Source organism: Spermophilus citellus (genome assembly GCF_964194105.1).
Source record: "Spermophilus citellus genome assembly, chromosome: 17".
NCBI classification, from domain to species: domain Eukaryota; kingdom Metazoa; phylum Chordata; class Mammalia; order Rodentia; family Sciuridae; genus Spermophilus; species Spermophilus citellus.
In genome coordinates this window covers 63,488,731-63,508,440 of record NC_138199.1, presented here as the reverse complement: position 1 = coordinate 63,508,440, position 19,710 = coordinate 63,488,731, and the positions used below count along the sequence as shown (strand labels likewise).

The 19,710-nt window shown below is 35.7% G+C and overlaps 1 protein-coding gene across 2 annotated transcripts in view; it reads right to left on the bottom strand.

Annotated features, from left to right (window-relative positions):
* The window catches only part of DDX42 (DEAD-box helicase 42), a 43,323-nt gene that overhangs the window by 6,129 nt on the left and 17,484 nt on the right, over nucleotides 1–19,710 (bottom strand). The window contains exons 4-15 of one of the 2 annotated variants that reach the window (XM_081272170.1): nucleotides 16,594–16,655; nucleotides 14,750–14,786; nucleotides 13,780–13,929; nucleotides 9,948–10,052; nucleotides 8,217–8,336; nucleotides 7,079–7,255; nucleotides 6,426–6,554; nucleotides 5,730–5,829; nucleotides 5,132–5,179; nucleotides 4,264–4,361; nucleotides 1,847–2,123; nucleotides 169–395 (exon numbers count right to left, since the gene is read on the bottom strand). In XM_081272170.1, coding sequence (XP_081128296.1) covers nucleotides 169–395; nucleotides 1,847–2,123; nucleotides 4,264–4,361; nucleotides 5,132–5,179; nucleotides 5,730–5,829; nucleotides 6,426–6,554; nucleotides 7,079–7,255; nucleotides 8,217–8,336; nucleotides 9,948–10,052; nucleotides 13,780–13,929; nucleotides 14,750–14,786; nucleotides 16,594–16,655 — 1,530 coding nt within the window. Of the gene's footprint in view, nucleotides 1–168; nucleotides 396–1,846; nucleotides 2,124–4,263; nucleotides 4,362–5,131; nucleotides 5,180–5,729; nucleotides 5,830–6,425; nucleotides 6,555–7,078; nucleotides 7,256–8,216; nucleotides 8,337–9,947; nucleotides 10,053–13,779; nucleotides 13,930–14,749; nucleotides 14,787–16,593; nucleotides 16,656–19,710 lie in introns of those variants that run through there. The other variant, XM_081272171.1, reaches the window with a different exon arrangement.

The window sequence follows — 19,710 nt, the reverse complement described above, 5'->3', positions numbered from 1 at the left end:
AAAATGAGAGGATGAGTGGATAGACCAGATGAATTTTAATATCCCATAATTCCAATCTGTACCTTGTAACCCATTTTCTTGTCAATTGTCCATGTTATTTTCCTTGCCTGCTGAAATATAACTTAGCTGTATAACCTGAGGCAATCTTTAGTGTGCCTATCCCCTCACCTGCATTGCCAGATCCAGAAGTTCCTTGGAAACATGCTGATTGGCTCCTTCCAAGTTCCGGACAAGGTCACCAGCAAAATTGCTGTCCTTAGGGGTCAACAGGGTATAGGCTACACCTTTCTCACCCGCTCTTCCTGTGCGGCCAATCCTATGAGTATGGGTATCAATGTCTCGTGCCACATCATAGTTAATGACAGTCTTAATTGAAGGAATGTCCAGACCACGGGCTGAAATAAAAAGCAATCAAATTCTTATATTCTTTACCTGGAGCCAGAAGATCAAACTAACTAAAAATGCTTGAGCTCTGAAAAACTAGTTTCCCTTATTTAGGCAGAGTGTATGAGTCTGGTGAGCTGCAGTATAGGCACACAAGTTACCTTCTAGAACAAATATCACCCCAACAGATTCTATGATGCCGGGCCACTAATGCAATGGCTTATCGTTTGCCATCAATAAACTGCCAAAGCCCCTCTCTTTTATCTGAACTATGTAAACAAACTGACATGGAATGTGTTTCTTTTTTTTAATTGGTTTTATTTTTAAATACACGATAGCAGAAAGCATTATAATTCTTATTACACATACAGAGCACAATTTTTCATATAAAGTATGTTACACCAATTCATCATGTCTTTATACATGTATGAAATGTGTTTCTTGAAGATAGGGTCTCTCAAAAAAAAAAAAAAAAGAAGATAGGGTCTCACTATGTTACCTAGACTGGCCTCAAACTCACAATTCTCCTGCCTGCAGAGTAGCTGAGACTGCAGGCACAAGCCACTGTACCCAGGGATCAAATCTGTTTTAAAGCTGAGCATTTTCTCTCCTGAGAGAAAAATACCAGTTTTTAGGGTAGCTAATAAAATAGCAGAACAAAATAAAAAATCACATTCCAGCTGGGTGTGGTGGTGCATGCCTGTAATTGCTGTGGCTTGGGAGGCTGAGGTAGGACTGCAAGTTTGAGACCAGTCTCAGCAATATAACAAGGTTCTAAGCTAAGAAGTGAGACTCTGTCTCAAAACAAAAATTTAAAAAAGTGCTGGGAATGTGGCTGCTGAGTGGTTAAACGCCCTTGGATTCAATCCCTGGTACACCCTGCCCCCTATCCTCCAGTCCCCCAAAACTTCAAAAACTTTTCTGATTTTTTTTTTGTACTAGGGGTTGAATATTGAACTTGGGGGTAATTAACCACTGAACCACATCCCCAGCCTGTTTTATGTTTTATTTAGAGACAGTGTCTCATTGAGTTGCTTAGGCTGAGTTGATAAGTTGCTGAGGCTGGCTTTGAACTTGAGATCCTCCTGTGATATCCTCCTGAGCAGCTGAGATTACAGGCATGCACCTCTGCACTTGGCTACTTTTCTCATCTTGACTGAAGTATGCCCAACTAATAACAATCAATGTAAGATACCTACCATATTTAGACACACAATAAGGTTACAACCTTTTTTTCCCAGGTGTCTTCTAGCTGTAGCGATACTCTGTTCTGAGAGAAACATTAAGGGAAAAGTGGTATCCCAAACTCCAGGTTGTTATCACTGTACTAAACTGCTGCTCTGTGGGGTGAAGTCAGCCAGGCTAGTGGAGTTTTTCAGCCTGCTCATGAATATGGGTCTCACAACAGAAGACAGCACCCTTAGAGTAATGGGTTATAGTTACTGTGAAATTTATACTCTACCTGCAACATCTGTGGCTACTAGGACTGGGATGTCCTTTTTCTTAAAGTCGGAAATGACCTTGTTTCTTTCACTCTGATCCATGTCCCCATGAAGCAACCCAAGATTATGACCCTCCTGCTTAAGGTTATTGGCTAGCTCTTCAGCATTAGCTTTTTTAGTAACAAACAGGAGGACACTCCCGGAAGAAGTAAATTCCACCAGACGCCGGGTAAGCCAGTTCCATTTACTAGGCCCAGAATGGAGAATCTCCACAATCTGTGTCACATCTTCATTTGCCTGGGAAGAAGAAATAAGTGATTGTGACATTGTTGTCTGCATCTGAAGAATCCTGAATGATCCCTGTTCTCTCTGGGTCCTTCCTTAAGCATATCAAGTACAGCTTAAGAGATACCTCTCAGAAGATAATGCTAAGTGAAGTTAGCCAATCCCCCCAAAACAAATGCCGAATGTTTTCTCTGTAAGGAGGCTGACTCATCCCTGGGGTAGGGAAGGGGAGCATGGGAGGAATAGATGAATTCTAGATAGGGAAGAGGGGTGGGAGGGAAAGGAAGGATGCAGGGGATAAGCAAGGATGATGGAATGTGATGGACATCATTATCCAAAGTACATGTATGAAGACATGAATTGGGTGTCAACCTACTTTGCATACAAATAGAGATATGAAAAATTGTGGTATATATGTATAATAAGAATTGTAATGCAAAAAAAAGTACATGTATAAAGACATGGAATTGGCGTGAACATACTTTATATTATATAAAAAGATATGAAAAATTGTGCTCTATATGTGTAACAAGAATTGTAATGCATTCTGCTGTTGTGTATTTATTTATTTATTTTTTTGCTGAGAACTTTTTATTGGTTGTTCACAACATTACAAAGCTCTTGACATATCATATTTCATACATTAGATTGAAGTGGGTTATTGTTGTTGTGTATTTAAAAAAATAAAATCAAATAATAAATAAATTCTCTTAAAAAAAAAGTTACCTCTCTTTATAAATCATTCTACACTTCTCTCCCTCTATGTATACATACTATCTAGTTTGTATGTCCTAATTCTTGGCAATACTTTTTCATATATCTATTTTGATTGTTCCTAATGAAGAGAGTTCTTCTGGATCCCTCCCACTCACTATTCCTAGCACCATTCATACATATACATAGAAGGCAATCAAAAAATGAAAATTGGACAATGTCAAAATATCAACTACACTAAAAATTTCTTGAATAATAAACACAGCAAGAAATAATTGGTTTGACAACTAAAAATGTATTTCAAAAAAACTAGTGGAGAAAATTTTGAATGCTTCCAAAGTAAAAAAAAATGGTAAAATGTAAAATGTTTGAGGGGATGGAAATACCAATTACCTTGATCTGTATTCAATATATCGTGTTTGTGTGTATACATGCTGAAATATGCTGTACCCCATAAATATGTACAATTATTGTGTAATATTATACAAAATATATTTTAAATTGCCAGGTGAAGTGGCACACATCTGTAATCCCAGAAATTTGGGAGCCTGAGATAGGAGGATTATAATAAGTTCAGGGCCAGCCTTGGTAACTTAATTAGCAAGGCCCTCAGCAACTCAGTGAGATCCTGTCTCAAAATAAAATAAAATAAAAAGAGTGAGGATGTAGCTCAGTGGTAAAACACCCATGGGTTAAATCCCCAGTACCAAGAAAAACAAAAACAACAATAACAACAACAACAAAAAAAACCCCATATTATATATACACATTATACACCCACACCCACAATTTTTTAATACAATCCAAAAACATGACAAGCAACTTAAGGAATTCTCTGAGCAGCTTAACTGAATTATGAAATCCAATCCAGAGAAATTTTTCACATAGGCCATGTATATAAGAAATCAAACAGTAATTTATTTTCACCAGGCCCTAAAAGACATCCCACTACATCCTATGCAGACTTCTTCACATAATCATTTAAAATGTCAGTTCTATTGTAACTCACTGATAGTCTTTCAGGTAGACCTTTTTGTTTCTTTAAAAGCTTTTTCTAAACCGTTTTGTTATGATTTTTTTTTTTTTTTTGTATGGTGCTGGGGATTGAACCCAGGACCTTATGTATGTGAGGCAAGCACTCTATCAACTGAGCTATATCCCCAGCCGTTACTATGAATTTTTTAAACATTCAAAAAAAGCAAAATGAACAGAATCAACTCCCATGTACCTGTCACTGAGCTTCTTCAACAATTATCAACACTTTGCCAATCTTATTTCAACTACTACTTCTATGTATTTTAAAGCAAATCTAAAACATGTTGCCTCATCTATAAATATGCATTAATTTTCAAAATCTCCATAGTGAAGAATCAATTTTATGTCTCCATAATATAAGAAATAACCCACTGGAGTCCCATCCAGCCTTGCTTAAGGTTACCTCTCCAATATCTCCCTGCACCACTCGAATAGGGTCAATTAGGATATCTCTCGCCAGTTTTTCAATCTTTTTCCGAAAAGTTGCACTGAATAAGAGAGCTAAAAAGTAAAGTAAATTCTGTTAAAGAAACAGTACTATTTTACTGAACACCCACTAAGCTTCCTTAATATTCAGAATTACTCAGCTTTGCCAGGTGGAGCAGCACATGCCTATAATCTCAGTGGCTCGGGAGGCTAAGGCAGGAGGATAGTGAGTTCAGAGCCAGCCCCATCAACTTAGCAAGGCCCTAAACAATTCAGTGAGATGCTGTCTCTAAATAAAATATTTAAAAAGGCTGGGAAGTGGTTCAGTGGTCAAGCCATCCCTGGACTCAATCCCCAGTAACAAATAAAACCAAATCAAACCAAACCAAAAAACCCAGAATCAGTTTTTTGTTAAAAAACAAACAAACAAACAAACAAAATAAATAAATAAATCCATCTTAACTTTTAGTTAGAAATTGATTCAATAAAGAAAAAAGATTTTCCTTTATTTTACTTTTTATTACATTTTTCAATCAAGAAATGTCAGTATGATTGAGGAAAAAGGCTTCTGATTTCAAATCAGATCTATATTATGCAATTTCTACTCACTGATAATACTGTGCAAGCTAGGACAAGTCATTCAATTTCTGAATCTTGGTTTTATCATCGAAGAAAATAGCCTACAACTGCTAAGATTCTGTCAGCTCAGATAAATGGTCATTATTGCTCTGTAAGACTTGAATCAGTATACAAATGATTGGTTTTGCTTCCATAACTATGTCTATAAAAATAGGTGTTCATTCTAAGTATAAATGTGATTTATGATAAAGCTGCTTCATACATACTCTGTCTGTCAGGACGAACATGACTTGCTATGGATCGAACCTGGTACTCTGGAAGAACAACAGTAAAGTTAATATTATAACCCTGTAATACATTTCAGGAGGCCCGAAAAGTCATTTTAGTAAAATCCTCATGAGAAGTTGTAAGAATTAAGAAACTGAAACTCTTTGCCATATCATTCAGTATGAAACTCCAAAAAACTCTCCCTCCATGAAGCTGAGCTACATGGTATATAAATTAGCAAAGATGGTTATTTAGAAGTTTACACTGTCAGAAACATCAAGGATAGGAAAACAAAGGACTTGATATTCACCTACCCAAGAATACAGACCTTGACTTCCACATCAACAGCACATGAATAAAAATAATGGAAAATATTCCTCCCTATACAAAGCTGCTTTCAAATTTCCTTCACCCAATCAAGACTACCATACTTTTCCTGAGAAAACTCTAAAAAACAGTTTCTCTTATGGCTCTATAATATAATCCAATCAAGGAGTATTTTTAGATTCTCTTATGCTGAAAATCATTGGTTAAATCTAGAAAAATGGAAAAAACTAGTATGAAGATAGAGAGAAGAAACTGGTATTCAAGGCATACCAAATCCCATATCAAACATTCGATCTGCTTCATCAAATACAAGGTAAGAGACTCTTTGAAGATTAGTAGCTTTCTTCTTCACATGATCAATCAGTCGACCCTATAAAATGCACAAAGTGAATAATAAATATAATTACAGACCCAAGAACTTTCCAAAACTGCATGCCTGGCAAAAGTCTTAAATAATAATAGATAATATAGTCTGACAGCCTGGAACTTTATGTACTATATAGTTCAAGAGGGCAGACATTTTGAAAACTCAATTAGAATCTTCCTTTACCTAAATGTAGTTTATATTTTGTGGCCAGAACAATTTTTGTAAGATAGTTGGAAATTATCTGATTTAAAGCCTTATTGATGGGTTTTAATGTTTAAAATCACAATCCTCTAGGCAGTTCTGAGTATCTTTCTGACTCTTGAAGATCTTAGTTACTACAATCCACTTCCTAGGAGAGCATAAGAAAAACTATTTGAAATAGAGAGAAACTTGTAGCTGCTAATTTGTATGTTACAGATATTCCTAATGGATTGCTGTTTTAGTCAACCAATCAAAATTAAACCAAAACCAGAGGCTGTCATTCATCAGGATAGTCTCAACCCTGCTTTACCACAATTTGGGGGCGAATTCCCTTCAAAACTAACCATGCTTTCCATACGAAGAGAGGCTGAGAAGCCATTTAGACATGATATACTTACTGGGGTACACACAACAATCTCTGCCCCTTCCTGAAGGGCCTTGGCTTGCTCCCACATGCTCCCTCCTCCATACACAGCCACTGATCGAAGATTATATGCTTTCCCAAACCGCTTACATTCTGCATGGATCTACAAAGTTGTTAATAACATATTAACAAACTGTGACACTAATAAATACCTCTATCACAACCCAAGAGGGAGTTCTGAAAAACACAGAATGTAATAAAGAAAATGAAAACTTGAAACATGGCTTAAAATTTTATTCATAAAATCAAGCTGTCTAAAATCTTGCCTTGATTATTCTTTTTTTAAATTAACTTTTCTTCCTGATTCTATAATTGCCTTTCTATCAAGAAAAATGAATACACTTAGAGAAAAACATTGTGAGCTTGGAATACAAACAATTCCCATATTGTAATATCTTTTTCCCCTCTAAAAACAGTAGAAAAGGGTGTATCTACTTGTAGCACAACAGTATGAACGTGTTTAATGCCACCAAATTGTACACTTAAAATATTCCTAACATGGTTAATTTTGTGTATACTTATCATAATTAAAAAAAAAAAAAAGTTTCCTGGTTATTCTATCCACTTGACTGGGTAGTCTTTTGCTAATCCACTTTGGGAAGGAGGCATTCTATACAAAGCACATACCTGCTGACAAAGCTCCCTAGTAGGACACACAATCACTGCAATTGGTCCATCACCTGGTTCCAATTCCTTCTGGTCCATTATATGAATCAACATGGGCCAGATAAAGGCTGCAGTTTTTCCACTGCCTGTTTTGGCAATACCAATCATGTCTCTACCACTTAATGCAACAGGCACACCCTGGAGAAAAAGTAAAGTATATCCACTCTAAAATTTCTATTTTAAAGATGAACTGAAGGAAATCCTTAAAAAGGACAAATGATCATTAATGACATTTATTTCCAAAGAAACAAAAATATCCTGGGCTATGCATACTGACTGCAAACAGTGAAAAAAGTCTGATATTCCCACAAGCTTCTTGATTTATTGGAAAAAAATCATCATTTTCTTCATGTGGCTCAGTTACCATTTATGGAATATAACTGACTCCATTTTGTTTGACATGCAGAAATACAAAATTGCAATTCATAATGGAAGTAGCTGCTCAAATTTTAAAAAATGTTCTCCCCTTTAGAAGGTACAGACAGTTGTTTAGGAATAAGTAAATCACATATATGAATGGGAAACAGAAGCTATTATCTTTCAGTAATAAATGAGAATTTTCAACTAATGGACAAAGCAATTCTAATCATTGTTAGTGCTCAAGTTGTCCATGAACAAATCTTTTTTTTTTTAATTTTAGTTGTTGATTGACCTTTATTTATTTACTTATATGTGGTGCTGAGAATCAAACCTAGTGCCTCCCACATGCTAGGCAAGCGCTCTACCAACTGAGCCATGACTCCAGTCCACCCACAAATCTTTTTTTGTTAAGGTAGAACTGATTATTTTCTTCATATCATGTTTTCAAGGTATTTATCAGATATAAAAGAACATTTCTTAGCCACTTAAAATTTCCTAGAGGGGTGAATAATTCACACTTGCTCTTTAATTTTTAAAAGTTTTAAAAATCCTCTTGGATTTTATTTATGTCCTACACCCCCTTTTAATTAGAGGAAAAATTAAAGACAACATCAGAAGAAGTATTTGTACCATCTACCCATGTCAATAAACATTATTTTACTGTTTTGACTTTGTTGTCAACTAAATGCAGTCACTAAATATCATTCTTCTTCATTTTTCTTTCATTATGTTTACTTACCTGACATTGTATTGGAGTGGGCTGTGTGTACTCAGATTTCCGAATCTGATGCATAAGTTGTTCATCAAATCCAAAATGAGCAAAACTACTTCCTGGTCTAGGAGGTGCAGCACCAGAAACCTAGAGATAGAGAACTTCCAGGAATGACTTGTACGACAATATAAATAGTATTTGAAGTTCAACAACACTTACCTGGATCTAACATTTAGCTTGAGTATGAAAAAGTGATAACATAAATCTGTATCCAAAAGTATGCATTGAAAAGGCAAAACCTTAAATAATATGAGGATTTCATATAAACAACTCCCGAGATAACTGTCACTTGGTTTTAAATGACTAAGTACCTAAAAATCTTTTAAATAAAAATTATCTCAAACAAAATAAAACAAAAACCCATTCAATGAATTGTAAAAAAAAAAAAAAAAAAAAAGAATTTTTTTCTAGTTTTGCATAAATATTAACCAGGTAGGAGGAAAAAAAACAAAATTTACTCAAAACAAAAATTGCATATAAACTCAGATTAAGGCAAGTCTATACCCACTGGTTACCAAAAATATTGCCAGAAGAGTTACTGTATCCCCTAGTGATGTTTTAGCCACTATCAAGCTCTGTTACAACTATGCCCAGGTCAAGAACAGGGTTTATTATCTCTATTTTGTCTCCAAAAGTGGTAACCTTTCAATGCTTCCCCAGTGATGCTGACATTTTCAAAAAGGATTTCATTAAAAATTTTATGGAGGGCTGGGGTTGTGGCTCAGTGGTAGAGCACTTGCCTAGCACGTGTGAGGCCCTGGGTTCGATCCTCAGCACCACGTGAAAATAAATAAAATAAAGGTATTATGTCCAACTACAACTAAAAAATAAGTATTCAAAAAAAAACAAAGATTTTATGGAGGATTGTTAATCTCTGGGAATATAAGCACAAAAAAATGTGTATACGCACACATGTGCATGCACGCAAGCACATACATACACCTCTTGAAAAGCAGGAGTTTTCATGTAGCAACCAATAAGGCAGAGGAACTGGAAAGTTATTCACATCAAAGTAGATGAGTATATTAAGTTTCATTAACTAACATATGAGAAGGACTCTAAACAATATAGCCAATGAGCAACCCAAAACATTTTGGTAAGCAATTAAAACCATCTCATTCTGAAAGTAGTGCATATGTATTTTTACAAGGTCTTCATTTCTTCTTCTTTTTTAAATATTTATTTTTTAGGTGTAGATGGACACAACACAAGTACCTTTATTTTTATGTGGTGCTGAGGATCGAACCCATGCCCCGCCGTGCTAGGTGAGCGCTCTACCGCTGAGCCACAATCCCAGCCCCTTCATTTCTTCTTTTTAAAAAAGGTACACAATATGTGACTTAAAAAGTGTATCATAATTTCAAAATATTCTAAGACTTCATGTTATTCACATCTAGCAATCCTGTTTCCTCTTCCTAAAGAGGAGGCTTTCTAATCATTCTTTGATATACCACACAGGACAGTACATATAAAGTTGACTGAATACATGAAAGAAAAAAATGTCCTATCCTAAAATGTCATCTGGAGGACTAAAACAATCAAATCAAGTAAGCCCAATGGATATAATTATTATTCTAGCAAAGGCAGTTCAGAGACCATTAGAAAAAAAAATCCAAGGTTATTAGTTTGAAAAAGCAAGAATACAAACCTAGACTAACTATCATTAACATAAAAATACTTGATAAATGAGTGTCTTACCCGAAGATTGAGCTTATGCCGGAGATCTATTAACTGTTGTGGAGTGAGGTTGGTTATCTCCTCATGCTCATTGTAAAAATTTTTTTCAAATGGTGGGTAGTCAATCTGCAGGTCCAATTATTCAAAGTTAGTCTAGAATTCAAGAGTCAATCCTGTAAGTTTGATTTTAATGCAAAATAATCTTTTACAAATATTACACAAATAATCCCCTTCTTGCTAGAAAGAACAAAGGAATTCATTTATTCTTGACACACATTCCAGAAAGTACAGCCTCTGTCTTTTCTTATAAATATCAATCTCCTTCCCAAAGAGACCATCATTTAACACCACCTCAGTTTTTTTTTTTTTTTTTTTTTTTTGGGTACTGGGGATTGAACCCAAGGGAACTTTACCCCAGTCCTTTTTCTTTTGAGACAGGGTCTAAGTTGCAGAAGCTGGCCTTGATCTGGTGAACCTCCTGCCTCAGCACCCCCCACACCCAACACAAAGATACAAGATTACAGGTATAAACTAATATTCCTAGTGACAACTCAGATTTGAACAACCTAGAAGCAGAACACAGACTTTCTACAATGCCAAAGTCCTGAGAGAACAAGTATTTTAAGAATGATAGTTCACTCTAACATTTAAATATATTTTGGATTAAGTTGTTCACCTAGTTCTAGGCATTTAGAAACACTGCTAATAATTAAGAGAAAAGCTTTAGCCATTAGAGGGCACTCTACTCTGTTTAAAAACAAGGAATTGCTTGAATTGCCTGTAATGCCAGCCACAGTGGAGAAAACCTGTAATCCCACCAACTTGGAAGGTGGAGGCAAGATGATCACAAATTCAAAGTCAGCCTCAGCAACTTAGCGAGATCTTATCTCAAAATTAAAAATAAAAAGGGCTGGGGATGTGGCTCAGTGGTTAAGTACTCTTGGGTTAAATCCCTAGCAAGATTAAACAAACAAACAAAAATCAGTTAAACATTTTTAATTCCAAAGAGAGCAGCAGTCATTTCTGCTGCTCATTTCATAGATTACTTTAGGATACAAAACGTAAGCATACCACCACATGAGAATTTGGCTAACTGGGCATGGTGGCACAAACCTGTAATCACAGACTTGCAAATCAGCCTGGGCAATTTAGTGAGAATCTGTCTCATAATTTTAAAGGGGCTGGAGATGTAGCTCAGTAATAAAGCATCCCTTTGTTCAACAGAATTTGCCTAAATGATTCTATACCAACAAATTATTTATAATACATTTTTTAAGCAAAATATATATATTTTTTTGGTATCAGGGATGGAACCCAGGGATGCTTAATCACTGAGCCACAACCCCAGCCCTTTTTAATATTTTATTTATAGACGGGCTCTTGCCAAGTTGCTTAGGTCCTAGAAAAGTTGTGGAGACTGGCTTTAAACTCCTGATCCTGCCTCAGCTTCCACAACAGCTAGGATCATAGGTGTGTGCCAGCATGCCCAGCTTCTATTCTTTTTTGATACCACACTAAAACTTGACTAGTGGTCACTTTTTTTTTTAAATTTGTTGATGATCCTTTATTTTTTATTTATTTATATGTGGTGCTGAGAATTGAACCCAGTGCCTCACATTTGCTAAGCAAGCGCTCTGTCACTGAGCCATAACTCCAGCCCACTAGTGGTGACTTCTTAAAGGTTATTTTCATTGTGTAATCTGATACCAAATCACTGAACTTTTTATACTAATTACATTAAAAGTCATTGGTCTAGGCAGCATGTTGGTGTTCCCTGGAGCCCCAGCAATTCAGTGAGGCTGAGGCAGAAAGATCACAAGTTCAAGGCCAGCCTCAGCAACTCAGAGAGACCCTGTCTCAAAAACAAAACAAAACAAAATGCTATGGTGTAGCTTAAAGGTAAAGCATCCCTAGGTGTTAAAAAAAAAAAAAAAAAAAAGACATTGCTCATGACAGTATTTTGATGGACTCTTGATGATTTTATAATAGTGATCACATGGAAAATATTGGTTCACTAAGATAGTATGCAGATCATCTAAATGCTGACACAGCTCATTATGAATTTTAAAATTCATATTCATTAGTGTCATCATCAATTTTATCACCACAGTTTTAGAAACTGTCGAGCTCACTATGGTGAATGTAAGTTTCCAAATTCTAATTTTTGTTTGAAAGTTTTAATTTCTAGCACTGGTAATAAACATAATTGTTTTCCTTGAGGTATCATTCATTTTCTCAGTTACAAATAATGTTCCACGAAAATAAAACAGCTAGTTCAGCCTACAATTCAAATATGTAAATGCTTTTCCTGGAGTCAACTATCATATTTTGGTATGCCAATAGAAATATTTTATGTGTTCTTCCCTTTTGGACACACAGAATAAAAAAAGACCTTTAACTCGTGGGTACGGTGGTGCATGCCTGTAATCCCATTGACCTGGGAGGCTCAGACAGGATTCTCAAGTTCAAAGCCAGCCCAGTAATTTAGTGAGGTTCTAAGCAACTTGGTGAAATCCTATCTCAAAATAAAAAATAAAAAGGCTGGAGGTGTGGCTCAATGGTTATGTGCCCCTTGGTTCAATCCCTAATACCAAAAAATAAAAAGACATGCAAAAGATTTAATCTGTTCCATAAGGGTATTCTTAGACGAACTCCGCCCCCTTTATAAAAAAAATTTATTTTTTAGTTGTAGTTGGACACAATACTTTTATTTGATTGTATGTGGTGCTGAGGATCGAACCTAGGGCCCCGCGCTTACCAGGTGAGCGCGCTACCACTGAGCCACCATGCCAGGCACCTCCCCCACCCCGTTTTTATTTATTTATTTATTTATTTTTGAATTTTTAATATTTTATTTTTTAGTTCTCGGCGGACACAACATCTTTGTTGGTATGTGGTGCTGAGGATCGAACCCGGGCCGCACGCATGCCAGACCAGTGCGCTACCGCCTGAGCCACATTCTCAGCCCCCCCACCCCGTTTTTAAATTGCAATGGTCTTGGGGCTGGGGTTGTAGCTCAGCGGTAGAGTGCTCACCTAGCATGTGCGAGACCCTGGGTTCAATCCTCATCACCACATATAAATAAAGGTATTATGTGCAACTACAACTAAAAATAAATAAATATATAAATCACGATGGTCGTATAGGGAATAATATAATGACTACTGGAGCAGTTTGGTGCCACTATCTTAATCCATACTAAGGTGGCAATAGTTTTACCTATACTGCTTTTATACTATCAGTACAAATGCTGATACAATGAAAAAGACAAATTCTTAGTATCAAAAAATTTTTTTTGACTTTTATAGACTCTGAAATGGCTCTTTCAGGGGTCCTAGGACCATATTCTGAGAACCATTGCTCTAGATCTAGTCACTAGGATATGCAAATTCTATCTGATATTTAACTTGGAAAAAGCACTGATATTTTTTCAAGTACAATGACAGTCTCTTTTCCTTTTTTTGACTTATGGAACTCATAATTCCTGGCTCTACTTTGAATAAATAGGCTCTGATCTGCCTATTGGGGGCAATAATATTTATAGCAACTAAAAAAAAAATGGAGACCTAAGGCTCATTTGAAAGGAAGATAGTTAAGCACTGTTTCTGGAAAACAAATACAGTTGCTTGGAAAAAAAACTCTTAAAATTCTAAAATTAAACGAGAGCAAGTGATTCAGCTATACCTTTTGGTAACACCACAGACTGTGAAAGCCTCAACAGGGAGAAAAGATCCCCAAGTACAAAAATTCTCAAGGCATCAGAGTATTCAGATATTGGGAAAACCTAAATATTAAAATTAAAGAAAACTGTATCCTTTTGAAATAATAATAAATTCAGCAAGAAACACCATACCTCTGAATGATCAATGGGCGGAAGAGGATCGATTATTTTTTTGGAAGGTGCGATTGGATTCCCATCACTATCATATTCCAGATTGTCTTCTTCTTCCTCCTGAACCACACCGGCAGTTGGGTTTTCTGCCATGTATCGAAAATAAGCTTCCTGCAGGAAAGCACAAGGACATAATCACACCCAAGTACAATTGAAAAATGTTTCTTTTCCAATAATGAGTGCACACTGTACCAGAAGACTGCAGAGTTTAAATACCTACCAAATAAGACAAGACTTTTACTAGTAATAATCCTTTTATAATAGCAGTATTTAGGAGAAGAATCATAAGAAATGAACAAAGCAATTAGTACTACAAAATAATTTGTCTAGCAGAATATTTACAAATCTGTCTATTCTATAGCCTTCCTGGGGTGGGGTGTCTATCTAACTGTCCAGAGTTATAGAACACATGCTAGAGCTTTACCAATCCAAGTTTGGAAGTAAACACTGATCAGAAAGGTCACAAACCTGGAAAGGGCTACTGCTCACCCTGGTTCTCATCACCCTAAAACTCAACAATGGAAAAAAGAAATACTAACGGACAGTCATTAATGTTCCATTTTCAAATATAAGAATCATAAACAGAACCCTTAGAGGTTAGATATTCTAAAGGCCATCAATAGTTCCTATACTATTATTGATTTATCAAAATAAACTTTAATTTTAGATTTAAAGAAAGAAAGCTGAATGAAGCCCATGTTTGTTTTTGATGTCAGCTGATCAAAAGTTCCATCTTCAAAATTGGGAACAGTCATGTGAATCTTTATGGTATATTACCAATTGATCACAGAGGTAGAAAAGAAGCAAGTCAAATGACATTCCCTGCTCAATGTAAGGAATGGCCATTTCAGTAAAGGCAAATTCTAGCTTGTTCCCAGTATAGACTTTGTGGGGTAAAAATAAAAGATAGAAATACTGCATAGGAACTCACTTGGTCATCTTCCTCTTCAATGTCATCTCGAATACCCCTGGAAAAACAAGCGGAGAAACAAACTTCCCTGCAAATGTTCCACATACCCAGCTCCATACTTACAGTAAATTAGTGTTGGATTCCATGCAGAACAGGAACTCTCAACACTAACAATAACAAAGCAGCAATGAGCACACTGTAAACTATCCACCCATCAAATATGTGTGGTTTTGCTCTATGAGCTACACTTGGCATTTCTTTTGAATGGGATGACATGGTATCCCTAGAAATATCAATTACTAATATGAGTATAAGAAGTAAAAACTTTCTGTAGACACCAAAGGATCCTAGCTTTGGCAACCCATAAAACAAACACAACGCAGCTGTGAAAAATATTTCATACTATATAAAAAGCCTGCATTTAGTAAATAGTAGGAAGAATGTCACAAATTTCTTACTGTCTCTCAGTGTTTCTAGCACTAGAATAAACTTTTGAGCCAAAATCATTTACCTTGTGGATGGGGGAGAGGAACTAAATCTCCTAAGCAGTTCATATAGAGAAGGGAACTACTGCCAGTTGCTGCATTTCTTGCAGTTACACAAAATATGGTTGTTCCCATATCCAACTATTTCCTCAAAGAATTGTGTGTGTGGGGGGAGGCGGGGTAACTGAACATCAAACTGGGGGCCCTGTGCATGCTAGGCAAAAGCTCTGCTACAGAGTTATACTCTCAGCCCATCCACAACAATCATATATATATATATATATATATATACATATATATATATATATATATATATATATATATATTAGTTGTTGATGGACCTTTATTTTATTCATTTATTTATAAGCAGTGCTGAGAATCGAACCCAGTGTCCCACACATGCTAGGCAATCACTCTACCACTGAGCCACAACCCCAGCCCCTACCACCATCTCGTTCTAAGCAGACTTTCTGCCTATCTATAACACTTAGTATTCCTAAGGCAACTAGCAAAGCAACACCACCAGGCTAGAGCAGCTGGAAGAGAATGCAATACATCATGAACACCCAAAGAGGGCTGAACCTCCACATGGCACAGGAACTCTGGGAAGAGGTTGAACCACTGACTGGCAAGCAAATAGAGAGAAAAATCCAACCATGTCTGATAGAAAAAGCCTTAGGAATATATTTAGCAAGGGAAAGAGAAGTTTCTTCTTTCCCAGGAAATAAAGTATTCAAGTTCTGACTATGGTTACTAAAGCATGATGTCACTTCAGTTGTAAATGGACCCAATGCCTTTATTTTATTTATTTTTTAATGTTGTGCTGAGGATCGAACCCAGTGCCTCACACAAGCACTCTACCACTGAGCTACAACTATAGCCCTCATGATTATTTTATACTAATTATGGGACAAAACTCAAAAGAATGAACCAAAACTTCAGTAATTATGTTTTCCTAAACCCCACTGTAATTCATTTCTTATGTTTACCACAATTATTTATAAGTTGAAGACCAAATGCTATTCTTTCAAACAGAATACCTCTTAATTATTAGAAACGCAAAGATTTTTTGCCATCTCTATACCTATAAAAATATTGAAGATATAGGAATATGTTCAAGTAAAGATATTTATTTTAAAATATTTTTTTTTTAGTTGTTGATGGACCTTTATTTTATTTATTTATTTTTATGTGGTGCTGAGGATCGAACCCAGTGCCTCACACATGCTAGGCAAGTGCTCTACCACTGAGCTACAACCCAAGACTAAGTAAAGATATTTATATACTTTTTTTTTTTCTCTATAAACTTTGGGAAGGTAGACCTAGCAGTATTTTAGTAATTTTCAAGTAACCATGGTAAGGGAGAAGAAAACAACTTACTTTACGTTTTTTCTTTCCTTGTCCTTTTCTTCAAGCCTCTTCATGTCTCTAGCTGCCTGATCCTAATGAAACAAAAGATCATATGTAATCACAATAACTAAAAACACTGAAAGGGAAATTAGTCACAACCCTAGCCTGGGAAATATTTTTTTATAAAGAATTCAGATTGGGGGACTGGGGTTGTGGCTCAGTGATAGAGCGCTCGCCTAGCATGTGTGAGGCACTGGGTTCGATCCTCAGCACCATGTAAAAATAAACAAACAAACAAAAGAATTCAGATTGGAACAACTATTGTCATAGCTTTAGTTATTTTTTTTTAATTCAGTTGTAGATGGACACAATACCTTTATTTTGTTTGATTTATTTCTTTATTTTTTAAGTTGTGCTTAAAACCCAGTGCCCAGTGCCTCACACATGCTAGGCAAGTGCTCTACTGCTGAGCAACAACCTCATCCCTAGTTATTTTCTGACAACTGCATTTTGATATAATCAAAGTCCACTTTTGATAATTATTTTTGAAAGAGAAAAATCCAAATATTCTAAAATCTTGGCTATACATGGACTGTGTGATTTCTGTTTCAATATTATATTATTATTTTGGGAGTACTGGGGATTAAACAAAGGGTCTCACACATGCTGGGCAAGTACTATCATCAAGCTGGGTATCTAGCCCTTTTCATTTTTTTTTGGAGACAGGGTCTTGTTAAGTTCTGCAGGCTGGCCTCAAACTTGTGATCTTCCTGACTCAGCCTTCCAAGTAGCCACCACACCCAGCTAGACTGAAAAATTTTTAATCTGTAATATATATATACTTCTACCATGAACAGAAAAATTAACAAAAACACTTGACTCACAAACACATAACAATGGGTCACTTTTTTTTAAGTTAATGATTTAACTATGGCTTTAAAGGGGCTAAAATTCAAGCAAATCAGGATTTCTCCAAGTGTAAATTGAGACCACTTATGTTAGATTACCAGTGGGCCTGGTAAAAAATACAATTTTCTGGATCTGAGAACCATTTGGAAAGGGGTACTTAACCTGGGTTTGACATTTGGTAGGGTCTGGTGATACTTCTCGTTATCAAAACTTGGGGAGCGAGGGAGGTTGGTGTTACAGGTTGGCAAAGTCCAGAGATGCAGTTAAACATTCTCCAACATACAGAATAGCAGTCATAAGAAAAATATTCAACCCTAAACACTAATAATTCTGTAGTTGAAAACTCTGTTCTAGACCTACAACATCAGAATTCCTGGGGATGGAGTTAAATGTGTAGTTTTTTTTCATTTTCCTTAGCCAATTCTTATGCACAGTAAACTGACATTCACTACTAAATGGTTCCTTTGTTTTATACATTTGAAATCAATATCAAAAGATTTACATGATTTCCTAAGGTTATACACATTCTGCACAACTGTTTGTCATAAAGCAATGTAAATTTTTCTATCTTTGATTTTTAAAAATGTCATTATGTACATAATGGCATGGTTAGATGTTCTGCTAAATCAAATGTTCCCAATAGAGAGTAATTATTTTTTAAAAAAGTATTAAACACAATCTACTTTTCAAGGAATTGAAAGCTGTCAGATACAAGATATACATATTATTATAAATTAAACAGGATACAATGTAACACATTAAATAGATCAGATCACAACACTTGAAGGACTAAATCTTTCTTTAGAACACTAAGAATAAATCATCTAGTTTAAGTACTAGAAAAGTTTAGACTTTTTAGAAAAACCGACATGTGAAATAAACAAAACACAATCAGGGCTGGGGCTGTTGCTCAGTGACAAGAATGCTTGCCTAGCACATGAGGCTCTAGGTTTAATCCTTAGCACCACATAAAAATAAACAAATAAAATAAAAATATTTGGTCACAACTAAAATAAAAGAATGAATACAAACAGCCAGGTGTAATCCCAGCAACTCAGGAGGCTGAGGCAGGACAACAGTAAGTCAGACCAGCCTGGGCAACTCAGTGAGACTATGTTCTTAAAATAAAAAATAAGACTAGATATATAGCTCAGTGGTAAAGCATTCCTGGGTTCAATTTCCAGTATCAAAAAACAAAACAAAAAAACCAACCACTTAGGCATCAACATGTTCTTCTAGATCAGATAACATTCAATCTCTAAAACAAGCAAAACTCCTTGATACCACACACCAAAAAGATACCCAGGAGAAATGATAACTGTACCAAAAAAGATTTAACCTCCAAACAACTTCAACTATTTAAATGCCAAGCAGGAGAATTTGGGATGTTCTTGTTTACTTTCATTCAAAAGGGGCTATGTCAGCTGCCACTACTATAATTTAAATCTAAATTTAAACCTAGAAAATCAGGAACTGATGTTTCTTTTAATCCATCAACTAGGGATTTCAAGAAACAATGACAAGGTTCTCTTGAGAGCACAGCTCTTAGAAAACATACACATCTCAAGAAGAGGAAGAAAACACAATAGGTTCAAGACATCTCAAACATAGCAAATCATTTATGGTCTTTACTTTCAGAATGAATCATTTAACATATTTACTTAAATACCTACTACATTGTAAGGTACATGTATGTCCTGAATAATTTTGGGAAGCATATGAGAATGTCCTGAATAGTTCATGTGGCAGAAATACACAGTGCTAGAACTCAGATAAAGAATAAAACAACATGAAGAATTTGAGAGCTAGAGGTGAATTCTGGCCCTGTCTCCTTTTAGGTACATACTTTCAACAAGTACTTGAACTGGACTAAATCAAAGGTGAGAAACTCAAATATCTAATGGGTGCCAAGCTGGTAATAAATGTATAAAGCCACGATAAGAAAAGCTGTATTCTGGGGCCAGGGTTGTGGCTCAGAGGTAGAGTTCTTGCTTAGCATGCATGAGTCACTGGGTTCGATCCTCAGCACCACATAAAAATAAAAGAAAGGTATTGTGTCCACCTACAACTAAAAAATAAATGTTAAAAAATAAAAAGTTGTATTCTTTTGCCACGAAACATACTTTTCTTACACTCCAGTAAACAGGAATAATCTTCTCAAGAAGCATGCTAATTTTTCTTGAATCACCCTCAGTCTTTTATTTTCTGATTATGTAACAGAACTGAATTTGGAAAAAT